General features: G+C 33.7%; 3 protein-coding genes across 10 annotated transcripts; 2 read left to right on the forward strand and 1 right to left on the reverse strand.

The window, feature by feature from the left end:
- Positions 1 to 913: 913 nt before the first annotated feature.
- LOC136419602 (synaptosomal-associated protein 25) lies at positions 914 to 16,857 on the forward strand. 8 transcript variants are annotated; one of them, XR_010753126.1, is made up of 9 exons: positions 914 to 1,095; positions 2,054 to 2,144; positions 2,358 to 2,399; positions 4,121 to 4,169; positions 8,970 to 9,087; positions 9,253 to 9,430; positions 9,558 to 9,653; positions 13,972 to 14,205; positions 14,338 to 16,857. XR_010753126.1 is itself a non-coding variant. In XM_066406067.1 (8 exons), exons 2-8 carry the CDS (start codon positions 2,058 to 2,060, stop codon positions 14,032 to 14,034), a joined length of 633 nt encoding a protein of 210 aa, XP_066262164.1. In that variant the 5' UTR covers positions 914 to 1,095; positions 2,054 to 2,057; the 3' UTR covers positions 14,035 to 16,857. The 8 variants fall into 8 exon arrangements, 7 of the variants coding, with proteins under 7 accessions (XP_066262164.1, XP_066262161.1, XP_066262163.1 ...); XM_066406067.1 differs by having other exon boundaries at positions 13,972 to 16,857; XM_066406064.1 differs by lacking the exon at positions 13,972 to 14,205.
- A 285-nt stretch (positions 16,858 to 17,142) lies between these two features.
- Positions 17,143 to 18,493, reverse strand: LOC136419878 (3'-5' exonuclease-like). The gene is made up of 6 exons (XM_066406461.1): positions 18,339 to 18,493; positions 18,112 to 18,227; positions 17,813 to 18,037; positions 17,617 to 17,758; positions 17,400 to 17,501; positions 17,143 to 17,304 (listed from the first exon to the last, which is right to left on the reverse strand). Exons 1-6 carry the CDS (start codon positions 18,384 to 18,386, stop codon positions 17,230 to 17,232), a joined length of 708 nt encoding a protein of 235 aa, XP_066262558.1. The 5' UTR covers positions 18,387 to 18,493; the 3' UTR covers positions 17,143 to 17,229.
- Positions 18,494 to 19,321: 828 nt separating this feature from the next.
- Positions 19,322 to 21,787, forward strand: LOC136419816 (uncharacterized protein F54F2.9-like). The gene is made up of 7 exons (XM_066406381.1): positions 19,322 to 19,589; positions 19,959 to 20,279; positions 20,339 to 20,546; positions 20,783 to 20,932; positions 21,041 to 21,167; positions 21,237 to 21,525; positions 21,586 to 21,787. Exons 1-7 carry the CDS (start codon positions 19,449 to 19,451, stop codon positions 21,691 to 21,693), a joined length of 1,344 nt encoding a protein of 447 aa, XP_066262478.1. The 5' UTR covers positions 19,322 to 19,448; the 3' UTR covers positions 21,694 to 21,787.
- Positions 21,788 to 22,063: the final 276 nt, after the last annotated feature.

The raw sequence follows: 22,063 nt of genomic DNA on the forward strand, positions 1-22,063 counted from the left end.
CAGTCATTACAAACTAGTTTATCACAGTAATTGCATTTAATTTCACACTCTTCCATTTGCTTACATTGACTACATGTATAAGCCCCAACACTGGCAATATGTGGTTTGGTGTCCCGAATTTTAAATTGATGTGCAGCACCAGAGTACAGAAGTTGTAATGCTCTTTCAGAAGAGGAAGATAGGATCTGTCGACCCTTGCTTCCTAAACATGTTTCCTGTTTTTTAACCGCCTGGGAATTATCAGTAAAAGGGCACCTACGTTTGGACATAATTCGAAATGCGTTAGATGTGATCACTAAAATTTCAATTAGTTTGAATTTCGAGCATTGGAAGAATCCTTTCGGCAGTATTCCTATGTCCTACCTTTTTTATAAAATGACACTGGTTGTAGGTAACTTCCAGCTATACAAATACCTAGCCAGAGACTTCAGTCTCCGTTTATTTTTATCTTTATCTGATTTGAAATTTTATTTCAGTATCAAAACAATCTAAATAATAAAGTAGTTACTTATTATTTACCGAACGAGGGCGGAAAGCAATGTTTTATCGCACGCAGACTGCAGCTGACAGAACGACACCAAACAATGAACCTGGAACAGACAAAAGCTTATACTCCTACTTATACATATCAAACTGCATCATGCATGTTATTACACATGATAAAAATTTCGCTCTTCTTAGCCCAGTAGTTCTGGCTGCTAAAAGTACTAGGTGTCTTAACCAGATCCAGAAAATATTCATTCCCAGCTTCCAACTTATCCCAAACAAAAATCTAACTCTCGATTCTTCGTGGCATTCAAACGTTTAGTCTTATATTACACCGGGTGTGTTATTTCTGAACTTGCACGAGAACAGGGATGACATTTAGTCATATTACGTCAATCGTCATTTAGCGCGTCAGTGGAGTGATAGTTATAAAGGGGCAAGGGGAGGAGATAGTGTCTGTCAAGGGGGACGATTTTTTTAAGATTCCCTTATCCTGTTTATATTTTATTTTAATTCTTATAGTCCTACTCAGTGAAACGGTAAATCTCTGGTTATCGTTGAAAGATAAGTTCTACTACTGCACGGTGTAATTACTGATAATACATCCGGGTAAGTATGTAGTTTATTTTCATTTTCTATACCATTGATTTTCTGGCCCCATCTTCTAATACTAATATTTATCATTCAGAATTTGTAGTAAACTTTTCTCTTGTGGTGGAAGAGTCATAGGTATGATATGACTCATCATGTCGTCATTTAAATATATCCTAATATTTCCATTATTAATAGATTTTGCATACTCTAAGATATTTTTAGGGTTTGGTTGGAATAGGGGAGTGCGTCTGCCCTTGGCGCATTATTGATTTTTCCTTCACATGTCTGTACAATAATGTGATCTCCCATCCACTCATCTGATTTCTCTGAATTTATCTAATTGAACTTGACTCTTTTACTTGCTGTAGGTAGACAAATTTTTATAGAAGGAATTTAAATTATATATATGTTAGATACATTAGAAATCTGGTTTCAATATGTTATTTTTTAATTTTGCTTTATAGTCAGAAAAATAGGTGTTTGCAGGTGATATAAAATAACTTGAACAAACATAACACATCTATATGAGACTCTGCACGCTGTTTTTCAAAAGATCCTAACCTAGAATTACAAATTTTGTTTATACTCTCTGACTAATAAAAAAACTGGATGTTTTAATTTTTATTTAACTTATTAACATATCGTCTATATAGAATTATACTGTCGTAAGTGTCAAAATTTTGAAAACTGATATTTCTTTTTTTCTTGAAGAGTATAACACTAAAGCTTCATAAAAAATATTGTATGTAATAAGTTTTTTCTTTGTTAATGTAAAAAATTTGGAATTACGTAGTCGTTAAATAATAATAATAATCGTAATAGTACAGTTAAATATTTGGACCTCATTGTTTCTGATACAGGTTAAATGTACATACGACAGTATAATTCTATATAGACGATATTGCTCTCTTAACACATGAACATTTTTTTAGAAATATTTCTCCTTGTAAATGACTTTTTTTTTTGGTTTTAGCAACATGCCAGCCCCAGCCCCAGCAGAAAATGGAGCTCCAAGGACAGAACTTCAGGAGCTGCAGTTTAAATCTCAACAAGTTACAGATGATGTAGGTATATGGTAGTCATGTTATGAAATATATTCATCCTCAGCAAATTTGTCCTTGTTTTTATTTTTGTTAAATGTCTATAATTATAAATTACCCAGAAGAGGGATATTCATTGTGTGATAATTGCTTAAATTAATCCTCTGTATAATATGAGAAAGTATTTCATTCTTAATTATTGGAGTTTCCTTAAAATAACCCTTTTCTCTATTTCAGTCTCTGGAAAGCACAAGGCGGATGCTGGCACTATGTGAGGAGGTAAGTTTTAAAATATTCTAAATTCCATTCACTTTACCTTAACTTTTCAAATGTTTATTCATGTTTTCAGTGTTTGAGTCTTTACCAGAAAGTAATAATTTTTAGGCAAAATAGCACTGGCTCAAAAGGTTTAAGCTCTATGTAATATAAGAATATGGTAATCACATTTTTCTTTCAAAAGTATGATTATTAATATATCTAACTGTTTTTGTGGCCTTTTGTGCTTCTTCCCCTCCCTAGCTTATAATTCCCCCATATAAAATATTGGTAACCAAATTTTCAGAAATAATTCAGGCATTAGTAGTATTATGAGTGCAGATTTTTAATGTTTACCACAACCTGAGTTTAGGGAGAAAAGGGAAGCTTGCAAATGGTCCTTTTAATACACATGTATAAAGGGCATGCCTGAGGTATACATGTGAACAATAAATTTCACAATAAAAAGCTAGCACATTTGGAAAATATATGTGGTTGATTTTATGCTTAGGTGTTTAATCAACATGTGTTTATAATAAAGAAGCGGTTTTTCTTATTGGTTATAGTAGAGATATATAACCAAAAGTTTTGTGGGTTGAGAATGTTAATACAGGGGAAATGGGTGACGGTGAAGGTATACATATTTGTGACTAATTTGGCAGTTACCTTATGTCACGTTTATATTCCAAACTTGTTGGCTGATGGAAACTAGCTTTTAACAGCTTGTTCAAGAGCAATTAGATTTAATTTTAATTAAAAAATGTCCAGTTTGAAGAATTCTCATTTCTAGTGTGAGCACCAATAAATTTGTAATTTTGTAAATAAATTTTTTGAAATTCTTTCAATTGGGTAATCAAACTACCTCACTGTTAATATTTGAATAAGCCGGTTCTAAAATAGTTCAGAATAATGACCCAACTGAAGCGGCCAAACTACGTGCCTAGGAATCATTTTCCTTATTTTTCTTCACTATGTTTAATCTCTTGCCCTTGTCAGCCTCTCATGATTCCCCGAATTCCTATATAAATAGCCAACGCTGGATATGCTTCACTTTTATTTAAATTATGTCCATTCAATGTATGTTGTGGTAGCGGTAGCCCTGCGAGTGTGGCTGTGTCTGTGCTGTGTTTTGTGTACAGTTATGAGCTCAGCATATATAAATATACGTACTATAACACAAATGCACTTTTGCACACACACTGGCAGACAGAAAAGTTACTCAAATTTTTCATGCCACTACCAGAACATAACGAACTTTCAAATGCAATTTCAAACAGTTCATTGCTGAATTGTTCCATTCCACAGATATAACATATGACATTCTTCTTTAACTGTTAAACTCATTTCACGTTTACCCAATTTATACTTTTAACCTGATCTCAATGAAATGTGTTCAATATTGAATATAACTTAAATGGTGGCTCTTGGAAATTTGGAGTCAGAGTGGATTTAAATCTTTAAGTAGCTGCTTTCCGTCACTACAGTACATAAATCTGTATACTTGCCTAATGTTTCTTTCCTGGGCCACCATAAATTCTACTGAAGTAATCGTCCCTACCCTTGTAGGCGTTAAAACTCCCATTATAATACTGACGAACAACACTGATCAAATGTTGCATATTTCATATTAATATTCGCTACCTATGTTACCATACTAAACCAACTGTAATATTAAACATATCGGGTGTGTTCACCAGCTCATGTAAACTAACATAACATTTTACACTTGTTTTGTGCTGCTATAGAGCAAGGAAGCGGGAATCCGTACCTTGGTCGCTTTAGATGACCAGGGAGGTGAGTCTCTCCTTTCTTACCTTTGGAAACAAATTCATATTGAACTGGTTACTCTGTCATCTTATTCTTAATCGTCATTTTCACCATTCATCTATAGCTTGGTGGCATTTCTAATTGGACGTTTTTCATCTTGTAATACAAGTTTAATAAAATTAAGCATTTAAAGGTGATCCACCAGGTTTTATTTCTTAATATGTATTACCTACATGTATAATCGCCAGTTTTTCAATCGCTTCCTTTGTGAATACAAAAAATTTAATATTGTTCGTTACGTTTGATTGAAAAATTGGTTGTTAAAAGTAATAATTATAGTCAAAACTGCACTGGTATACTTGTATGACTCTACTCTCAACTGAACAATTTCACATTTTTCACCAATACACCTTAAATTACAGTTCTATTCAAGGCATGTCAAAGTTGCTTTGCTTAATAGTTTCCGTAGTATTTTGCTCTAAACTGGCTAGGAATCTTAATGGGTTTTATCGTCTTTCTTCATCGATTGTTGATGGTTCAAATTGGCATTCCGTACATTGCAGCTTAAAGTACTGCATAAATCCAGTGAAATTATATGGTTTGATTTTATAGCCGTGCTTTTAGTTTTGCGTAAATGGGAATTACATATACATGCAGGCCCAAAAACTGGGAATTAAAACTTTTGTAAGTTCGTGTATTGATATTCAGCAGGCCGGCCATTAAATTCCCCTCAACTCACCCTATTTAGCTATTTTTCTATTCTAGTTCGTATAATTCTCAAGATACCCATACATGTAGTGCCAATTTGGGCCACACTGTTTAATCAACATTCATGTTAAGGAGGGCAGATTAACGGTCGGAATCAGCGCTTCTTTTTTGCCAAAGTAGAGTAGTTTTTGTCTTTGCTATCAGAAATTCATCATTTCCAGCTAAAAGCTGCAGGTGAATGGTATTTAGTTATTCACATTAAAACTTTAGGTAATTGATTATTGTTCTTTTGTATTGTAACTTGCATGTAAGCTGTGCAGCTTTGCTCTGCTGTAAATAAAAAGATACGTTTTCAGTCGCAAAATATTTATAGTTCTCTTTACTTCTGTCTGTCTTAGTCTCATCGTTAATACGCTTTTAACACTTGTCAGACTTCCGTCCGGAGTAATAACTTGATGCTGGTTACTACATAACTAATTTTTATATGGGCGAAATTGAACGAAAATGCTGCAAACACGCACTACCTCGAAAGTTCATCCCTTATAATCTTGTATTTGGAGTACTCCAATACTCAGTCAAAAATTGCGATAATTATCAAGCCCACTTCACTGTTATTGACAAGGTCCGTTGTGTGTATGCAGTACATTTTTAATTGTCATTTTGCCACTGTCTGAGAGCACTCTATTACACACGGTTCTTTGCCCTCTTTTTGTGTTTAAATTGATTTTTGTTTAAAAGACCGAATTTACCTCCCTGCGTTCTAGATAATGTCTTGACAATTTAGCACCTCGCAGCGTATTAAATCACCTTAATGGTTGTTTTATGTCATCACTGTCATGATTATTTAAAAAGTGTTTACATGTTTTTGTTAGAATGTGTTGTTTTTCATTTTTTTGTGTGTCCTGTTGCGAATGCTACCTGCACAATGCTGTTGTAGTCTACCGATGCCGGAACCAAGACTTTGGAAATGATCCATGTTCAAGGCGGTAAGATATCTTCAAAGGTGGTGTAGGGTATTTTCTATATTGGTGGATATTTGGTGTCGGTGTGGGGACGGCCATTAACCCTATTTGTTATTATATGCAGTCTTTGTTTTATTGCATATTTACCTTATTGTTAGATGTATGTTAAATTCATGGTGAAAATCTCGTTTAGGTACAACAATTGTTTTGTTGACGTGCAGATACTGTATTGGTGTTCCTTTCACTGCCGAAAAGCGACATTGCAATTAACGTATTTTGTCTCCAAATAAAATCGTTTGAACAACACCAATCCAATACTGTAAATAGTGATCCTCTGCCTTGTGAACACAATACGATCCTACTTACTCCCAATCAATATCGAATTTCCAACACAAGCAGATAACATTGAACTGACAATATCCCGGCATAATCGTCACTCCTGTTTAATTACATTTCAGTGTAATAATACCGATTCTTACAAGTGAATGGGTAGATATATCCTTGGCTCTAGGATAGTTTATTTTAAGTGAGGCCCAACTAACGTTTCAATACCATAAACTGAAACACTCGTAGGGCTAAATAAAGCCGATGGTCAATTGTGCGATTTTTCTTGTAAGGATATGCCTAGCTGATATTCTTCATGTTTGTAGAGCCACGAGGTGGGGATGAAAACCCTGGTCATGCTGGATGAACAGGGCGGTAAGCATAATCATTATATCGTATTTCGACAAGGGTTGAAAGGGATTTGCATTCGTTTTCAATATTTGGATTAGAATCACGGTAGATTTATTTGGGGTTGACCATTAACAGCGATTAATGCCATAATGTTATACAGACCAACTTCTATTTTTTTCCATTTGTTGAGTAATACAGCAGGTACCTAAGACTCTACCATCATAAAATTCCCACTCCATACTTAGTTGACCCACGAGGGTGGAGTGCCCTGGTTAATAGAACAGTGACAGAAATACGTACTTTACGATGTAAATTTTTTCTCGAAGCAGGCAAAAATTTCTTTGAATAAATAACATCTTCCTATATTCCTCATAGCAGAATGAAGGTCTAGTCTATCCTTCGTCCTGGCCAGAAAGGTCAGCTCTCTCATAACACAAATATTAACACTATTGTGCTCGTTATTTTTGGCTTTGTGGGTGAACTTTACAGAGGTACTTTTTATAGCAAGTACGATTTACGTCGTGGAGGGGTAAGTGTTTAACACATCAATCAGACACAGTACCGGCCTTACGGGGGGTAAGTTGGGCGGGGGACTTTTCTGGTCGGCAGTTTTTGAGAAAGTAGGGAGGCTCAAATGTGAGCGATAATTAAAAATTTCATCCAGGGCGCCAGACTTGCTAAGGCCGACCCCACTCACACACGTTATAAACCACCTGACTGCCTTTTTGAGATAACCTTCGTGTTATTAGAAAATTCCAGTTCCTCGTCAATCTAGACAATGTGTAGAAGATATCAGGTTTGTTCGAACCGGTAAAGAAACTCTTCTGCAGCAGTTCAAAAATCTTTTCGGGCAACTTCCATTGTAAATTTGAACTCGAAATGCTCTTTGCCAGAAAGGTTTTTGAGCAGTTCTGAGGTGGTTTCTTTGTGTGTGTGTGTGTGTGTGTGTGTGCGCGCGCTCAAGTGTGTTGCAGCACCCTGGATTTCTCAACCGATCTGACACAAACAAATCGTTTCTACTTGAAGAGTGAAAATTTGCAAGCGGACTTTTGCAGTTTCTGTCTGGGGAAGGCTCTGAAAATTAATCCAATGTACCCCTTCATCACCACATTTAACGTTACTGAAGCAAAAATAATAAGTTTTATCCACATGAAGGTTTGCAAATCCGTTTTAGCCCATTCATTCATATTCACACCAGTTAATTAATACCCATAGCTCATTGTTGAATTGACCTAACAAATACACATAACAGTTAAATACGAACTATTAATATTAAGACTAATAAGTGATTAAAAGTTATTAATGTTGTGGTTTAACAAGTAATTAAGTCATGGTGTAATATTTTGTTCAGGCGCTAATTTGCAATCGCCAGCATTCTCATCATGCTGTAAGTTCAATGGCATTAAATGTATCACCTTACTGTTTGTTGTAAATATGCAATAAGATACATGACATAAATGTTTTGATGTGCTCTAATTGTGGGTAATGAAGAGAGTTTCTTGTTGGTGGTGCCTGATGGGATAGATTTATTAGTAATCCACTGTCGATTGGCTACTAACACTCGAAACAGAAGATACTGATCACATCAATTACCTACATTATTGTAAGAATTTTTAGCGTTTTTCCTCGTACTAATTAAAAAATTAATATTAAACTCTAAAAATTCGTACAAGTTCCTCGCATAAAAATTGGTATAAAATGCACTACCAAGATACAGGAGGTGTATGCAAAGTTGATAGTTTTCAGTCCTGGATCTTGGTTTTGGGAGCAAATTTAACAAGGCTAATGGCAGTTTCACTGTTTTTCCAATCAATCCGTCAAAGCCAAATAAAATTCAGGAGCTTTATAGAAGCATTTTTATTTATTTTTTCACTTAAAAAATTAAAACAAACATCGTTTGACTAGTGCGCATGTACCACTAAGTAAAGGGTGCTAAGTTATTCATCCTTTCGTCATGATAACTTGGCCGTGAATTCCATAAAGCCAATTAATAGAGGTTTAAAAATGATGCTTGGTAAGTAGTCACTCGAACTAAATTATTGTAGACTCAGTGGGGTTCTCAAACATAATTTATTACAACTTGTTAGAATAGTACAAAAGGCCAAAATTAGAAGTAAGTTAACATCACATTTTCACCAGACTTATTCGGACACCCATATTATGCCAGATTATACATAGACTTTGGAGCATGACTTCTCAATGATACTAGCTGCTTTTAAGATAAAACTTAGATCAGTATGTTGTCGGAAAATTGTGTGCTAATTAAGAGTCACAATACTCTGATTCTGGTAACCTTTCTTATAAATGTGCATGCAATTTTTCAGGACATACGTATGCAAAGAGTGTAGAGCATGAGCATGCTTTATGTGAAGTACCATGATCAGAGACACTTTATCACTTAACATACTACTCAAACCTATCGTTAGATCACGTCTGTATTGCCCCCAATGTGTTAAATTATTCATTAATTAAATTCCTCTAGAGCAATTGGACCGAATTGAGGATGGAATGGACCAAATTAACACAGACATGCGCGAGGCTGAGAAGAACTTGACCGGAATGGAAAAGTGTTGTGGATTGTGTGTTTTACCGTGCCAGAAGTGAGTTAAAAATCAAATAAAATCATCAAAAATACTAAGTTGGGGTGGCTGGTTTCATCATTTATTGCACGATCTTACATGTTCAATTAATAAATTGGGAGCAAAATTTTGGAGTTTCGACGCAGATGTGTGTGTATTTGCACATTTTTCATTCATACTTTGCAGAGGGTCATCTTTCAAAGAAGATGAGGGAACATGGAAGGGAAATGATGACGGAAAAGTAGTGAATAATCAACCGCAGCGCATGATGGATGATCGTAACGGCATGGGCCCACAAGGAGGATACATCGGTCGAATCACCAACGATGCAAGGGAAGATGAAATGGAAGAAAATGTTGGCCAGGTAGGAGATGGTGGATTCCGAGAGTTAATTTAAAAAAAAAACAGTTTTACACTAAACATTGATTTGATCAGGTATTTCCTGCCTGTATTTTAGTCTCCTTCGTCATGATATTTGTATTTGACTACAGGTTAATACAATGATCGGCAACTTGAGAAATATGGCCATTGACATGGGTTCGGAGCTAGAGAATCAAAACAGGCAATTGGAGCGCATTAATCTAAAGGTAAACGCCCATGTTTGCATGTTATTGCAATTCTATTCAATACTTAAGTTCTTTTAAATCCATCTTTTTAATTAAAAAGGTCTGCGGTTTGGGTTATGGGAATTTGGTTTATGTTTTGTTATATACAGGGTGTAACACGTCATCATAAAGATATTTCAGGGAACGAAAATACTCTGCAAAATAATAAAAAATGCTAATAGACCTATGGTCAAAAACGCGCCACTTTCAATGTACAGAATGGTTTCACATTTTACGTTTTTCTCACGTATGCTTTGAGTTCAATTTTTTAAATTTCGTCTACCTATTTAAGACCCTCTACAACAAAATTCCAAAATCGTAGGTAGCTATAAGGGTGTTATGCTTTTTGAACCATGTACTATTTTATGCTTTGTATTTTTTTTTTAACACACTATGAATTTTGATACCAAATTTAAATTCCTTTTTCAATTCTTTAGCTTTTTGATCTTTTGCAGTGTTTTCCTTGCCGTATCTTTCACCGTTTTCACAGAATTTGCAAAAATGTCTGTCGATGCAGCTTAATCATCCAGCTTAGTTATCAGTTATCTGAAATAATTCGTAACATTTAATCAAATTTCTTAAAATCATCATTCGCAATACTCCTAAAATACTTGAGAGAATGAGTTGGTATGAAGCAAAGAGTGAAGTCCTGCATCTTAGGAGGAAGATATTTTTAATAATTTTTTATCATTTCGTTTTCGTTTAGATTTATTTTTATTATAAGTTAAAAAGTTAAGCAAAATTGGGCTGAAACGATTTCTTAATATTGAAATGTGCGCATTCCTTCCACATTATTCTGTGAAGGTCAGTTCAAGGTGAATACAGATTCCGAGTTAAAGGGTAAAAAAAATGGCGCTTCCAAATATAGGTCATGTCAACATTCCAGACATTCCATTACGAAGTGTTTAGCGCCAATTAAAGAGGATGGCCTATTAAATAAAGAGATAGCTTTGAAAAGAGTCGGTCAATGTGTCACCTAAAGTAAGACAGAGTATGAAAACATCCAGGCGAATGCCAAACAAAGATGGTATATCTGTGAGATAGATTCATCCATTGGTTCTTCGGTTCCGATCGTCAGAGCCAAATAGTTTAATTATATATCTATCCTTGTCTCGGATTTCCGAATTATACGACTTAAAGAGAGACGGGATGAATATGTTAGAAACCTTCTCCAAGATGTCTCTTCGTTCGCCCCATCATAACCTCAATATATTTGTTTTGATTTGAATTTAACTAGAAGATCGTTAGAACTACATTATTTTCCAAGTTAAATTTATAAAATTTAATCCAGTCGTTTACTTTTTACTATGTACCAGTGAATGTTGGAATCAACATTGCTTTATATCATGATAAACAATGCAGTTTAATATTTAGAAACAAACTAAATTACTTTAATGAAGTGGATGATCATTCCATTGTATTCTGTGGAAAAGATTACAAAAGCTAAGAAATAGTGGTAACTGAGCTTGTTGCATTTTCGATTAGTATTACGAAAGAGGTGTGAAAATACTATTCTTAAAACACAGAAAAGCCTCATTTTATGAGAAAATATGACTTTCAACATGAATCTTCAGTTAAAGATGTAGTATAAGATTTTGGGACCAGTTGAACTTCAAGCAAAACTGACAGTGGAAACGTAAAAAAGCGGGTAAGAAGCTTCTTGAAATATGACTTACTTCCAGTTTTAGAGAATATTCCTCTTAAGACAATGTTTCAGCTTGTGCAAAATACACCCTGTACATAAACAATCTGTTCTGAAATCCAATGTTCATATTTCAAAGTGTCATGTTATTTTTTTGTTACGCCTGAGCTGAGGAATTGTGCCATGAAATATGCATATACAGTTGTGGTCAAAATAATAAGAGTGGTAGTGTTGAATTTCAATATATTATCGCCAAATATTTAATGAATAAATTACATACTTTGTAATGTATCACCAATATAGAGTAACGTGTACTCATGAAAAAAAATATATAAAAAATAAAAATTATTCAAAACCACAAACTTTACAATATTTATAAAAGAAGATATGGATCTTTTTCCTGGCCAATAAAATAAGAGTATACACTTCTTTTGAGAAAAAAAATTGTAAACATGAACTTTCAACAAAAAAAAACAAATATACTTTAGTATTTCGTAACGTGTCCCTTTTGCTTAATTAGGGCGGTGCATCGCTTTGGCATAGAATCAATTAGCTTTTGACAAAGCTCTACCGGTGTGGCGTACCAGATTTTTTGAACCTCTTCCCACAAAAGCCTTTTATTCGAAGTTTTTTTATCTGCAAGTTGTTCTTTTAAATACTTCCATAGGTTTTCAATTGGATTCATGTCAGGTGATTGCGACGGCCAGGGCAACACTTCAATTTTATTTGTTACGAACCACTGTTTCACAACTTTGGCGGTATGTTTCGGGTCGTTATCGTGTTGATAGATCGAATTTAGAGGCATATTAATTTCGGCGTAAGGAAGCATAACAGTTTCCAGTATATCCATATAAATTTCTTTAGTCATGTTTTCTTTAATCAGATATAACGGACCTACACCATTATAAGAAAAGCAGCCCCACAATTTGATGTTTCCTCCACCATGTTTTACAGTTGGTAAGGTATTCCGAGAATTTAGTTCTTCATTTTTATATCGTCTAACATACCGTTTTCCATCGGATCCAAACAAATTTATTTTGGTTTCATCACTAAATAAAATGTTTTTCCAGTTACGATTGTAATTCTCATTTAAGTTGGATTTAGCAAATTCTAATCTTTGCTTGATGTTCTTCTTGCTCAAATGCGGAACTTTTCTTGCCACTCTCCCATGAAGATTCATCTCTTGTAAGCGTCTTCTTACAGTTCTTGTACTGAATGGTAGGTCCAGATCTCGTTTAATGCCAAAAGATGTAGAAAAAGGATTCTTTACTGCTTTTCTTACAATTCTTCTATCCATAGATTTGCTGGTTTTTCTTGGACGGCCTCTAGTCTCTGTTGGTATTTCAGTTAATTTTTGATCCCTCAAAACTTTGGCAATAACACATTCGGATCGCTTGATTACATCAGCAATGAATTTGTAAGTTTTGTTCTCACTTCTCAGTTGCAAAATTATACGCCTTTCTTCAGCACTACAGTGCTTTGCACGACCCATGGTGATACTCAAAACTATACTAACGGATAATAGATAAACGAAGAATTGTAAACAAATAAGATTTACAAAAAATTGAACAACATTCGACCAAAATAAAAATTAAAAATAGAACACTCTTATTTTATTGGCCAGGAAAAAGATCCATATCCTCTTTTATAAATATTGTAAAGTTTGTGGTTTTGAATAATTTTTATTTTTTATATATTTTTTTTCATGAGTACACGTTACTCTATATTGGTGATACATTACAAAGTATGCAATTTATTCATTAAATATTTGGCGATAATATATTGAAATTCAACACTACCACTCTTATTATTTTGACCACAACTGTATGTGGTTCCAGAACAGGATATATATATATATATATATATATATAATATAAATATAATTTGCTCACTTGGCTATTGCAAGTAACTTCAGCATGAATTCTTAACAAATAACCAGGTTTAACATGCTGTGATATATGTTTCTAACCACTAAACATCACAATTGAGCTAGCCATTGAAGTGAATTGCATCCAAAATAAAGTTAAATGAGTTGTTCAACTGCTCTATCTTTTTAATTTTGCAAATTCCTTATCTGTTCTTATTTTTATCTTTTACGTAGTCTTAACTATTAGATATAAATTATGAACTGATGTGCTTATTGAATAATATAGGAATGTTTAGGTAAAAGTTGCAGCAAAATAATCATGATTGATTGGGCTAAAACAAGACTCCACTTATCATAAAAAATAGAGTATTGATTCTTGAATGTTAGGTCAACCTCTAATAGAAATTCAAAACTGTTTGGAATGAGTTTAAAAAAAGGCAGTGAATTGCATTAATTCATGCTCACACTAGTGGCCTTAAACGACACTTGAAAACTCAACTTCGCCACCATTTAGCCGACTAACACAATTTTACTTTCCTTTGTCACATTCAATATTGCAAGATGCGGAATTATTGGAGTGATCGGATTACTGTCTAGAGCTGCAACAATTACTTAAATATTTATTTACTAATCTGTCTCTCTTCTGCACTCTGCTTGATTTTTGAAATTAACATTTGATTGTTTATTTACATTGCTACCTGTTCACTCCATGACACAACATCAACTATAATCTACAATTCCCACACTGACGCCCGCCCACTTAATATGGTTGTATGTTTGCGCATCAAAAGGGCGATTCCAATGCTGCGAGGATAGAGGTGGCCAATCAACGTGCTCACGACCTTCTCAAGTAGACACTTAACACACTAACACCATTGATTTGTTGTTGCCATTTACGCTTCTAACTTGTTCCCACTAACAAGTCGTAATCATCCATCTTACCGCTGCTTAAGTGAAGCTTTCATACGACAATAATATCTAAAGGTGTCTGTGCATAATAATTTTTTCCTTCAACGCGGTCCGGGGTGAGTCATTAAGTGTTGGGTAATATGTGTGGTAACGTGGGAACCAGGTAGATAACTTCCTTAATTAGAATGAAAGTAATTTTGGGGCACACTGGTTATATATGCACACTGGTTATAATGTTTGTTGGATAGGGCGAAAGCAACGAAACACGAATCGCGGTGGCAAACCAGCGTGCCAACAAACTTCTCAAGTCCTAAAAGGAATGGATTTACCAGTCACCTTTTATACCCTTCTCTCACTTCTTGATGTTATGCTTAGTGATATAGATTACTAGTTGTCAGTATTATTAATCCTATATGCTAGATTTCAAACCTTGAACTAAGTAGTAGTGTGGGGATAGTCAGAACTGGAAAAAGTTCCCAATGTATAAACATATCAATTGTGTTTTCAACTAAGTAATGCGCCAGCATTTTGGTTTTGCGAATGCATTAAAGAGTGGTCCAATGTCCTGCAATTAACAAACGCGTTAGTTAATATTGTGAGATAAAAGCAATACAATATTAAAATTCCTTTTAGAGATTTACACCACTTCTTTTCCGTTCAAGGTTGACTCTGCCTCAACTACTATTTATTTTTTTAACTGACGTTAATACTAGTAATGTTATAAGTTACTATTTATGGATCAGCAGGAGCGAATTCACTCCATGCTAATCAACTTTCGAACCTCAATGCCATATGAGATTACCTCAGAGACATGCTGGTGATAGTGGGTTGAATAATAAAATAAGATGTTCAGGCATTTACGATAGAATAACGTAGCTCTAGGCTATCTTAGGAACATTAGCAGGTCTCCACCTTAATTTTATGTTACGACAAAATTGTCAATAGCGAGTGGACGCAATAATTAACGTAACAAGTGCGAAAAGCGATACTTTCTCATACGAGCCTTTCGTCGAGGGGAAGGCATGTGATAAGGGCAGCATTTCTCTTTTGAGTTCGAGAAAAAGTTTACACATGAGGTTAAATTTTGGCTTTCATAAATTGACGAAAATTTATGGTCCTTTTATCCCTTGATGCGTGTGCTGAAACCTGTAATGCTCTTTTAGGAACAGCGTCTGCTCGCAACATTAATATGAATAAAATCGAGATTTCTTGATACTTCATGGACAAGATTTGTAGTTATTAGTTATTCTGAATTCGCTTCTTGCTGATTTTTGTAATAGTTCCCGTAGAACACTAAGCGAGGTTGTAACGTGGTTATCCTGCATAATTCTCCACCATTTCATAATAATTATTAATAATTCAGAGGTCTTCAATCATCAATTGCACAGCAATATTTCTCGTGGTATTTGTACCATGACATGATTCGTATTTTTCCATTTTATTAGTGCCTGTGTTAAGTGTCCCTGTTCTTATTGACGTTACTACATAATATTGTTAGGTATCGAGTGCATTTTAAAGCTTTAAATTAATTATGTCATTTATTAAAAAGATTAAGGTTGTTACAAACTCAGTGTAAATAAGGAAGCAGCGTATCCCGACAGAAAATGTAAATAGGTCATAATAACTGATTTTGGTAAGGCGTTTGGCTCCGAAGTTTAATTACTGTCTCAACATGTGTATATGATTTAGTTCGGTATTATTTATTTACGTGAAGGTAATTACTTAAAATATTTATTATATTCACTACTTTATGTTGAAATGCTAATATATTTTGTTTACGAGTAAAACAGAAAACTACATTCTTCCATTTTTTGGTACTGGAAATGTGAACTTGCTCGCCAATTTAACTAGCTGCTTTCAGCACTTAGCAATTGCGCACATTTTATTAAATTATTCTTAAACACCGATGAGGGTCTGATCCTTAATATTGCATGACATCGACCAATCGAAAGAATTTTTTCTAGCATGGAGAATTTCATCTTAAATTAGAAAATGCAGTATGGATGAAATCGAGCAAGTTCCCTTTCTTTGTCAATTGAAGCGTTTACGTCCCCATTATTTAATAAAGCTTCTCGTCTGCATCGATCTCTCAGTCGTACATATATATAACTACCATTATTACCAGACTTTGTAGTGTTGCTTACCCACACCAATATAATACGTGTAATTAAATATGATACATACGCGAATAGGAGACGTTTTCGTTTAGATAATGGGGCTCAGTAAATTTTAAAATTATTCAACTTAATTAAGAATTAGGGTTAAGGGCATGAGTGATATTTATATACTTAAGGATTGGAGGCTGTTGTATTTCAAAATACATTGAAAGTGTTTTAAATTTTCTTAAAGGTATGTAGTTTAGAATGCTTATAAAGTTACCGTAGCACGGTACTAGGAAATTTGAATTTTATGAGTCTAAGGCCTATTTGTTCCATTGTAAATTAAGTTGGGTTTTGCCAAGCCCAGTGCTCATATACTTCGACATCTGTAAGAAATATATTGATGGGGCATTCACGAATTCCTTATGCATAATAGAAATATAGGGCCAGGCTTAGCAAAACTTAATTTAATTTATGATGTAACAAAAATGCCTAAATAGTCGAGATTTAAGCTAATTATTATCAGCAATTATTAAAACTCATAAAATTGCATTCCTAAACGCTGTACGTAGGTCGAAAAAGGCCTTCACGTGAGTTATTTATACAACGTAATATTCTAATATATTGTATAGTGTAGTTATTCCAAATATTAATAAAAGTGTTATTGAACTTCCTGACTTTTTATATCGTTGTCTACATTCACATAATATCAGCTTAATTTTAATTAAGTAAACAACCCACAACAGGTACCACGAGAGTTTGTCTAAGACATACTCTCTGTAATGTCCATCTCTCAATCGTTTGTGTTGTTTTAGAGGGTTACACTGTATAAGGTTTCAATATAGAGTCTACTACAAGAATTAGATATTTATTAGGCAATTTAATTTTCATTTTTGTAACAATACGTTTAAAATGTAAAACTATTTTGTGTGCCTGTGGTGACTTAAACCTGTTTAATCACTTGTATTTAAAAAATCTATCTAAAAACGTCTGCAAAATAAGCGTAAATAAATATTAAAAATTGCATATTTCAGAGAATAATTATATAGATATATCTATCTTCTTCTTTAACGTCACATCTAGAGCCTTTAATTCTAGGTAAAGTCGTAATGAAGCCTGAAAGATTAAATTCACCAATTAGTCCAAATACTAAATATTAAGTGTTTGAATTTATTTTGATATTTTTCACTAATAATACCTATAATACTTACATATCCATCGATGGCCGCATAGGTCATTTGGTTCTCATCTAAAGGTACAACTTGCCATTTGCTCATTCGTACCTTATTGTCTTTATTTATTTTCATGCAAAGCTGCAAATAACAATTATATCTGGTTATTAATATGATAAGGAGAGAATTTGCATCAATTCAAGTTTACGGGCACTGTCAAGCTAGGTTAGAATTTAAACAAATGTTAATAACTTACCACACGGTCAACTAAGCTTTCCATGCTCCATCGCTGTTTGCATGGCAATATATTGTTGGCAAGCACACCTATGTCTACACAACTATCTACAAGTTTGTCTGTATTGAAACCCTTATAATCTCTGCTCAATTTTCTTACATCACTAAAAATCATTTTTCAAAAAAATTACATGGGAAATTTTATATTTTTTTCTTACTTTTTTATATTTATTCCAGCCAGTTGAATTTTTGGATGATGTAAGAACTCAAATAGTCCTTTTGGAAGTTTTTTTAATTCTGGCAAATGTAAGAGGTAGCAGACTTCCAAGTTTGGACTTATTTGTATAAGAGATGTTTTACCAGAGCCAGTCTTAAAGCTGAATGGCCACTCCATATCAAAGCCGACAACAAATGTTTCCTCTGTGCAGGCAATTGCCATGTTTCTAAGAAAATAACACATAACATTGGAAAGAAAAAAAAGGAGCTATTTGCAGTAACTACTTATTGATTTACTTACAATAAATCATGACATGCCATTGCACACTCTATTAAATTATTGGCATACACAATTTTTCCATTATAACCTAGTAATGGTCTATTTAACTTCTCTTCCTTTTCAGCTTTCTTTCGATTCTAAAAAGATATAAACTGTAAGATGTGAAAACAATCTTGTTGATAATAAGGGTGTATGACAACGCAGTGAAGCTTTCTATTCATTGTGTTGCTTGTTGAAGTAGAACTTACGATTTCAGCATCCCTTTCTGCTTGGGGCACTTGTGATCGAAGCCTCATTATAAGAGTAATTTCGTGTTGCCTTTGATTTTGTTCTTTCTCGACTAAAACTTCGTTTAAAACATAATTTCTATATCTTATAACATGTAGTGATATTGGAAGACGAGAACATTAACTTTAAATAAAAAATAATTTAGTTTAACGGTGTTTTTTTGAATTTTCCGTTTCGTTGTTTCTGCAAGTGTGTGACATCTCATGACAGAAGCAACGTTCGGCCAGTTTATTTTTAAATATTTATTTTAATGTGCGTGACTCTATTGATGAACTACCTTGAGTAAGCTTGACTTAAAACATTTCAATTTAAATTTAGAAAAATAGAATATATCATGCAAAGTGCATAATTTTGCAAATATAGTGAAGTGTCGACTGTTCCTATGTGTGGGACAATGAGGGACGTGACGTTCCAGGTTTGGCTGAACATCCCTTTCTTTCCAACACTTTTGAATCATTTCGGTTCATTAAAAAAAATTTAAATTGTCTATTGTTACTCTTAAAATTTATTGTCAGAATAATGATTAAATGTAAAACAAGAGTTTACTACGGTTACTTTCAAATATACCTTAACTTGTTGTCATTTTACTATTTGGCATTTTTATTGATGATGAAAGAGATCAAATTTCATTGAAGGGATGCGTTAAATTCATAAAACTTGCTTTTTTTCTATTATTATCATCTAAAAGGTATTGATGTTCTTATTCCTCTAAAACCGGGCACCTGGACAAACTGCTCGACTTCGAGTGCAAACGCTTCTAGCTGACAATTGTCAATTACTGTAATTTGTTAATTTCAATTTTTATCTAGGTTATGTTATTTGAAGGGAAGTCCAATATAATGAAAGTATCAACATTAACACATTATAGGAATATTTCAATTACATCTAAGAGTATATTTATAAGATTTGACTCTCTTAAAATCGCATCATTTAAACCGAATGACAACTAGTAGTAACTGCACTACAAATTTACATTGGCGTTTGTATATAAATCATTTATACTTGAGTTGCACCAGGACCTCCCTACCTCTACCTCAGATATACCCCATACCTCCCAAAAAATACTCAATATGCTGAAACACTACTTTATCATGTTACTAATAACCATGTCTGCGAAAATTTCCCATGCCTGGGACTCAGAACAGTTGGAAGTTTTCGATGTTGTCGATGCTGTCAAAGAGAATTTTTATGAGATGTTAAACATTTCTCAGGTATGTCTGACAATAGACTGAGGAGATTTGTATTTAGAGATTCTGTAGTTCAGGCCCAAAAGATGTGGTAAATCTCTCAATCTTAAGACCAACATTTTCATTTGCTTATGAAAGGTGTCCTTTTTATTTTTTAGTTACTAGACAAGTATGAATGATAGGAAAATAAAGGCAAAAAGAAATGGTCCATTAACATACAAAAATAAACATGTGAATGATTTGAGCTAAATTTTGGGCCCTGCAAAAGTGAACATCTATGACCCTTGAAATCCTCTTTAATTGATAGTCAAATATATGAAATCTGACACATTTGCTTGAAAACCAATATATCCTACTTTTACCTTTATTATTAAAAGTAATTATTCTTTTTAGGACGCCTCCAGTTATGAAATACGTTCTGCTTTTAGAACTTTATCCTTAACATTACACCCAGATAAAAATTTGGATACTGATACATCTGAACAATTTCGAAACTTAGTATCAGTTTACGACATTCTCAGAAGCCCTGCTAAAAGAAAGTACTATGATGAAGTACTTGTAAATGGGTTACCAAATTGGAAGTCGGCAGTGTATTATTACAGATATGTCCGTAAAGTAGGTATGGCCGAAGCCTGTGCTATTTTATTTATTCTTGTTACTATCGGCCAGTATGCAGTGAAGTGGGCCACTTATTATGAGAGGATATTTACAATTGTAAGTACAACTAAGCATGCAAAAAATAAAAGTTCAGAATACAAATTTATGTTTTATAGCGAGTGAACGCGAAAAAACTAACAAAGGCAAAACTAGTTCGAGCCCAAACTAAGAAACTCAAGAGCTCTGATGAAATTCCCAAAAACTCTGATGAAAACTTAATGAATTTAACTGTTGAAGTGCCAAAACCTTCATTTCTTGATACCATTCCATTTCAGCTACCGAAATTGTTATGGACTATTGTCATTTCTCTGCCATCAACATTAGGTAAATAGAAATGAATTAAACTGTATTTCTTTGTTGAAGAACCACTAGATCTATTTCACTTAGATAAACAAGTTTTTACCCGCCTACAAAGCAGCAACAGACTGAAAACACACTTAATTTTTTATCTATTTTAATAATAAAAAATAGTTTAAGTCGACATTAAACGTTACTTCTGTGGAGACAAAATCTTTAGATTTAATTTATTTTAAGTACATCTTTCATTTTATTTTATTTAGGTATGTTGAAAAGAGCTGTTGCACAACAAATCGAAGAAGCAACCAAGGTACCTCCCGAACCCGAACCCGAACCAATTAGGGTAAAAACTGTTAGGAAGCGCAATAAGTTTGTTGTGCCGGAAGGGGCAAATTTCGAACCTGAGCCCTCAGGTAATCCTAACTTTATTTACTTTCAATAAATTAATATTCACCATGATACGACAGCAGAAAATATTTATTTTTATATTGGAAGTAAATATTTTCATATTTATTTCTCAGGTAAGAGTGGAAATCAACAAACTATCTTACATGCTGCGCCGATAGTGTCAGGTGGACTTTGGACTGACGATGATTTAGACGAGCTTATCAAATTAGTAAAAAAATATCCTCAGGGTTCGTCTAAAAGGTGATGTCGGTATTTACTTTTTTTTTCATTTCTGATCCTTTATAGTAACTCCTAAAACGGTGATTTTAGGTGGGAAAATATTGCGGAATCGCTGTCGAGATCCATACCCGAAGTTACCTACATGGCAAATAAAATTAAAGAAGACGGCTACAAATTACCCGTTGAAAAGGAGGAAGAATGTGTTGAAATAAAAGTTAAACAAAAGACGAAGAAATTCGTCGATGTTATGGATAATAATAACGTAAAAAACTGGAGTCAAATTCAGCAAAAGGCATTAGAGGAAGCATTGAGTAAATATTCTAAAGGACATTCCGATCGATGGGATAAAATTGGAGATCACGTGCCTGGGAAAACGAAAGTACGACAATATTTATTCTAATATGTTATTGATTGGGTATTGATTATTTTCATCCACTAGGAAGAGTGCATGTTACGTTTCAAATACCTGACTGAACTATTGAAGAAACAGAAAGAATTAGCGTGCGCCAATAATATAGAGAGCGAAAAACTGGAACCTACAGACTGAAATTCGTTAAGGTATTTTTTATAACTCAAATTTACGGCACCAAATGTTCCTTGAAGTATATGAATTAAACAGAGTTTATTTCAAGTTGTGTTTTGCATATTTTTTCGTGATGTTTGAACGTTCAAAATGCACAAAAAAAAACTCCATAATGGAAGCATTCGTTAATTATGACAATTCACGTATTAAGTTATTAGGAGAGGATAGTATGATTGTTTTTAACTTTACAATCCTGTTTATATTTTATAAAATAGGAATAATAAACATATCACAATAATACACAATTTTCAGTTACAAAAATAAATAGAAGATTCAACAAAAGTAACTACAGTTTTTTAAAGTAAATATAATATTTTGGATAATGAAGGAATGC

This window comes from Euwallacea similis, chromosome 3 (assembly GCF_039881205.1).
Source record: "Euwallacea similis isolate ESF13 chromosome 3, ESF131.1, whole genome shotgun sequence".
Taxonomy (NCBI): Eukaryota; Metazoa; Arthropoda; class Insecta; order Coleoptera; family Curculionidae; genus Euwallacea; species Euwallacea similis.

Excerpts from the sequence above, each read along its gene's own strand:
- LOC136419602 (XM_066406064.1), top strand. The coding sequence starts at position 2,058 with ATGCCAGCCCCAGCCCCAGCAGAAAATGGAGCTCCAAGGACAGAACTT. Across the intron at positions 4,170-8,969 it reads CGCTTTAGATGACCAGGGAG|AGCAATTGGACCGAATTGAG; the intron begins GTGAGTCTCTCC and ends AAATTCCTCTAG. Across the intron at positions 9,654-14,337 it reads TGGAGCGCATTAATCTAAAG|GGCGAAAGCAACGAAACACG; the intron begins GTAAACGCCCAT and ends TTTGTTGGATAG.
- LOC136419878 (XM_066406461.1), bottom strand. The coding sequence starts at position 18,386 with ATGAGGCTTCGATCACAAGTGCCCCAAGCAGAAAGGGATGCTGAAATC. Across the intron at positions 18,038-18,111 it reads ATGGCATGTCATGATTTATT|AAACATGGCAATTGCCTGCA; the intron begins GTAAGTAAATCA and ends TTATTTTCTTAG. Across the intron at positions 17,502-17,616 it reads AAAGCTTAGTTGACCGTGTG|CTTTGCATGAAAATAAATAA; the intron begins GTAAGTTATTAA and ends TGTTATTTGCAG.
- LOC136419816 (XM_066406381.1), top strand. The coding sequence starts at position 19,449 with ATGCTGAAACACTACTTTATCATGTTACTAATAACCATGTCTGCGAAA. Across the intron at positions 20,547-20,782 it reads TTCTCTGCCATCAACATTAG|GTATGTTGAAAAGAGCTGTT; the intron begins GTAAATAGAAAT and ends TATTTTATTTAG. Across the intron at positions 21,526-21,585 it reads ACGTGCCTGGGAAAACGAAA|GAAGAGTGCATGTTACGTTT; the intron begins GTACGACAATAT and ends TTCATCCACTAG.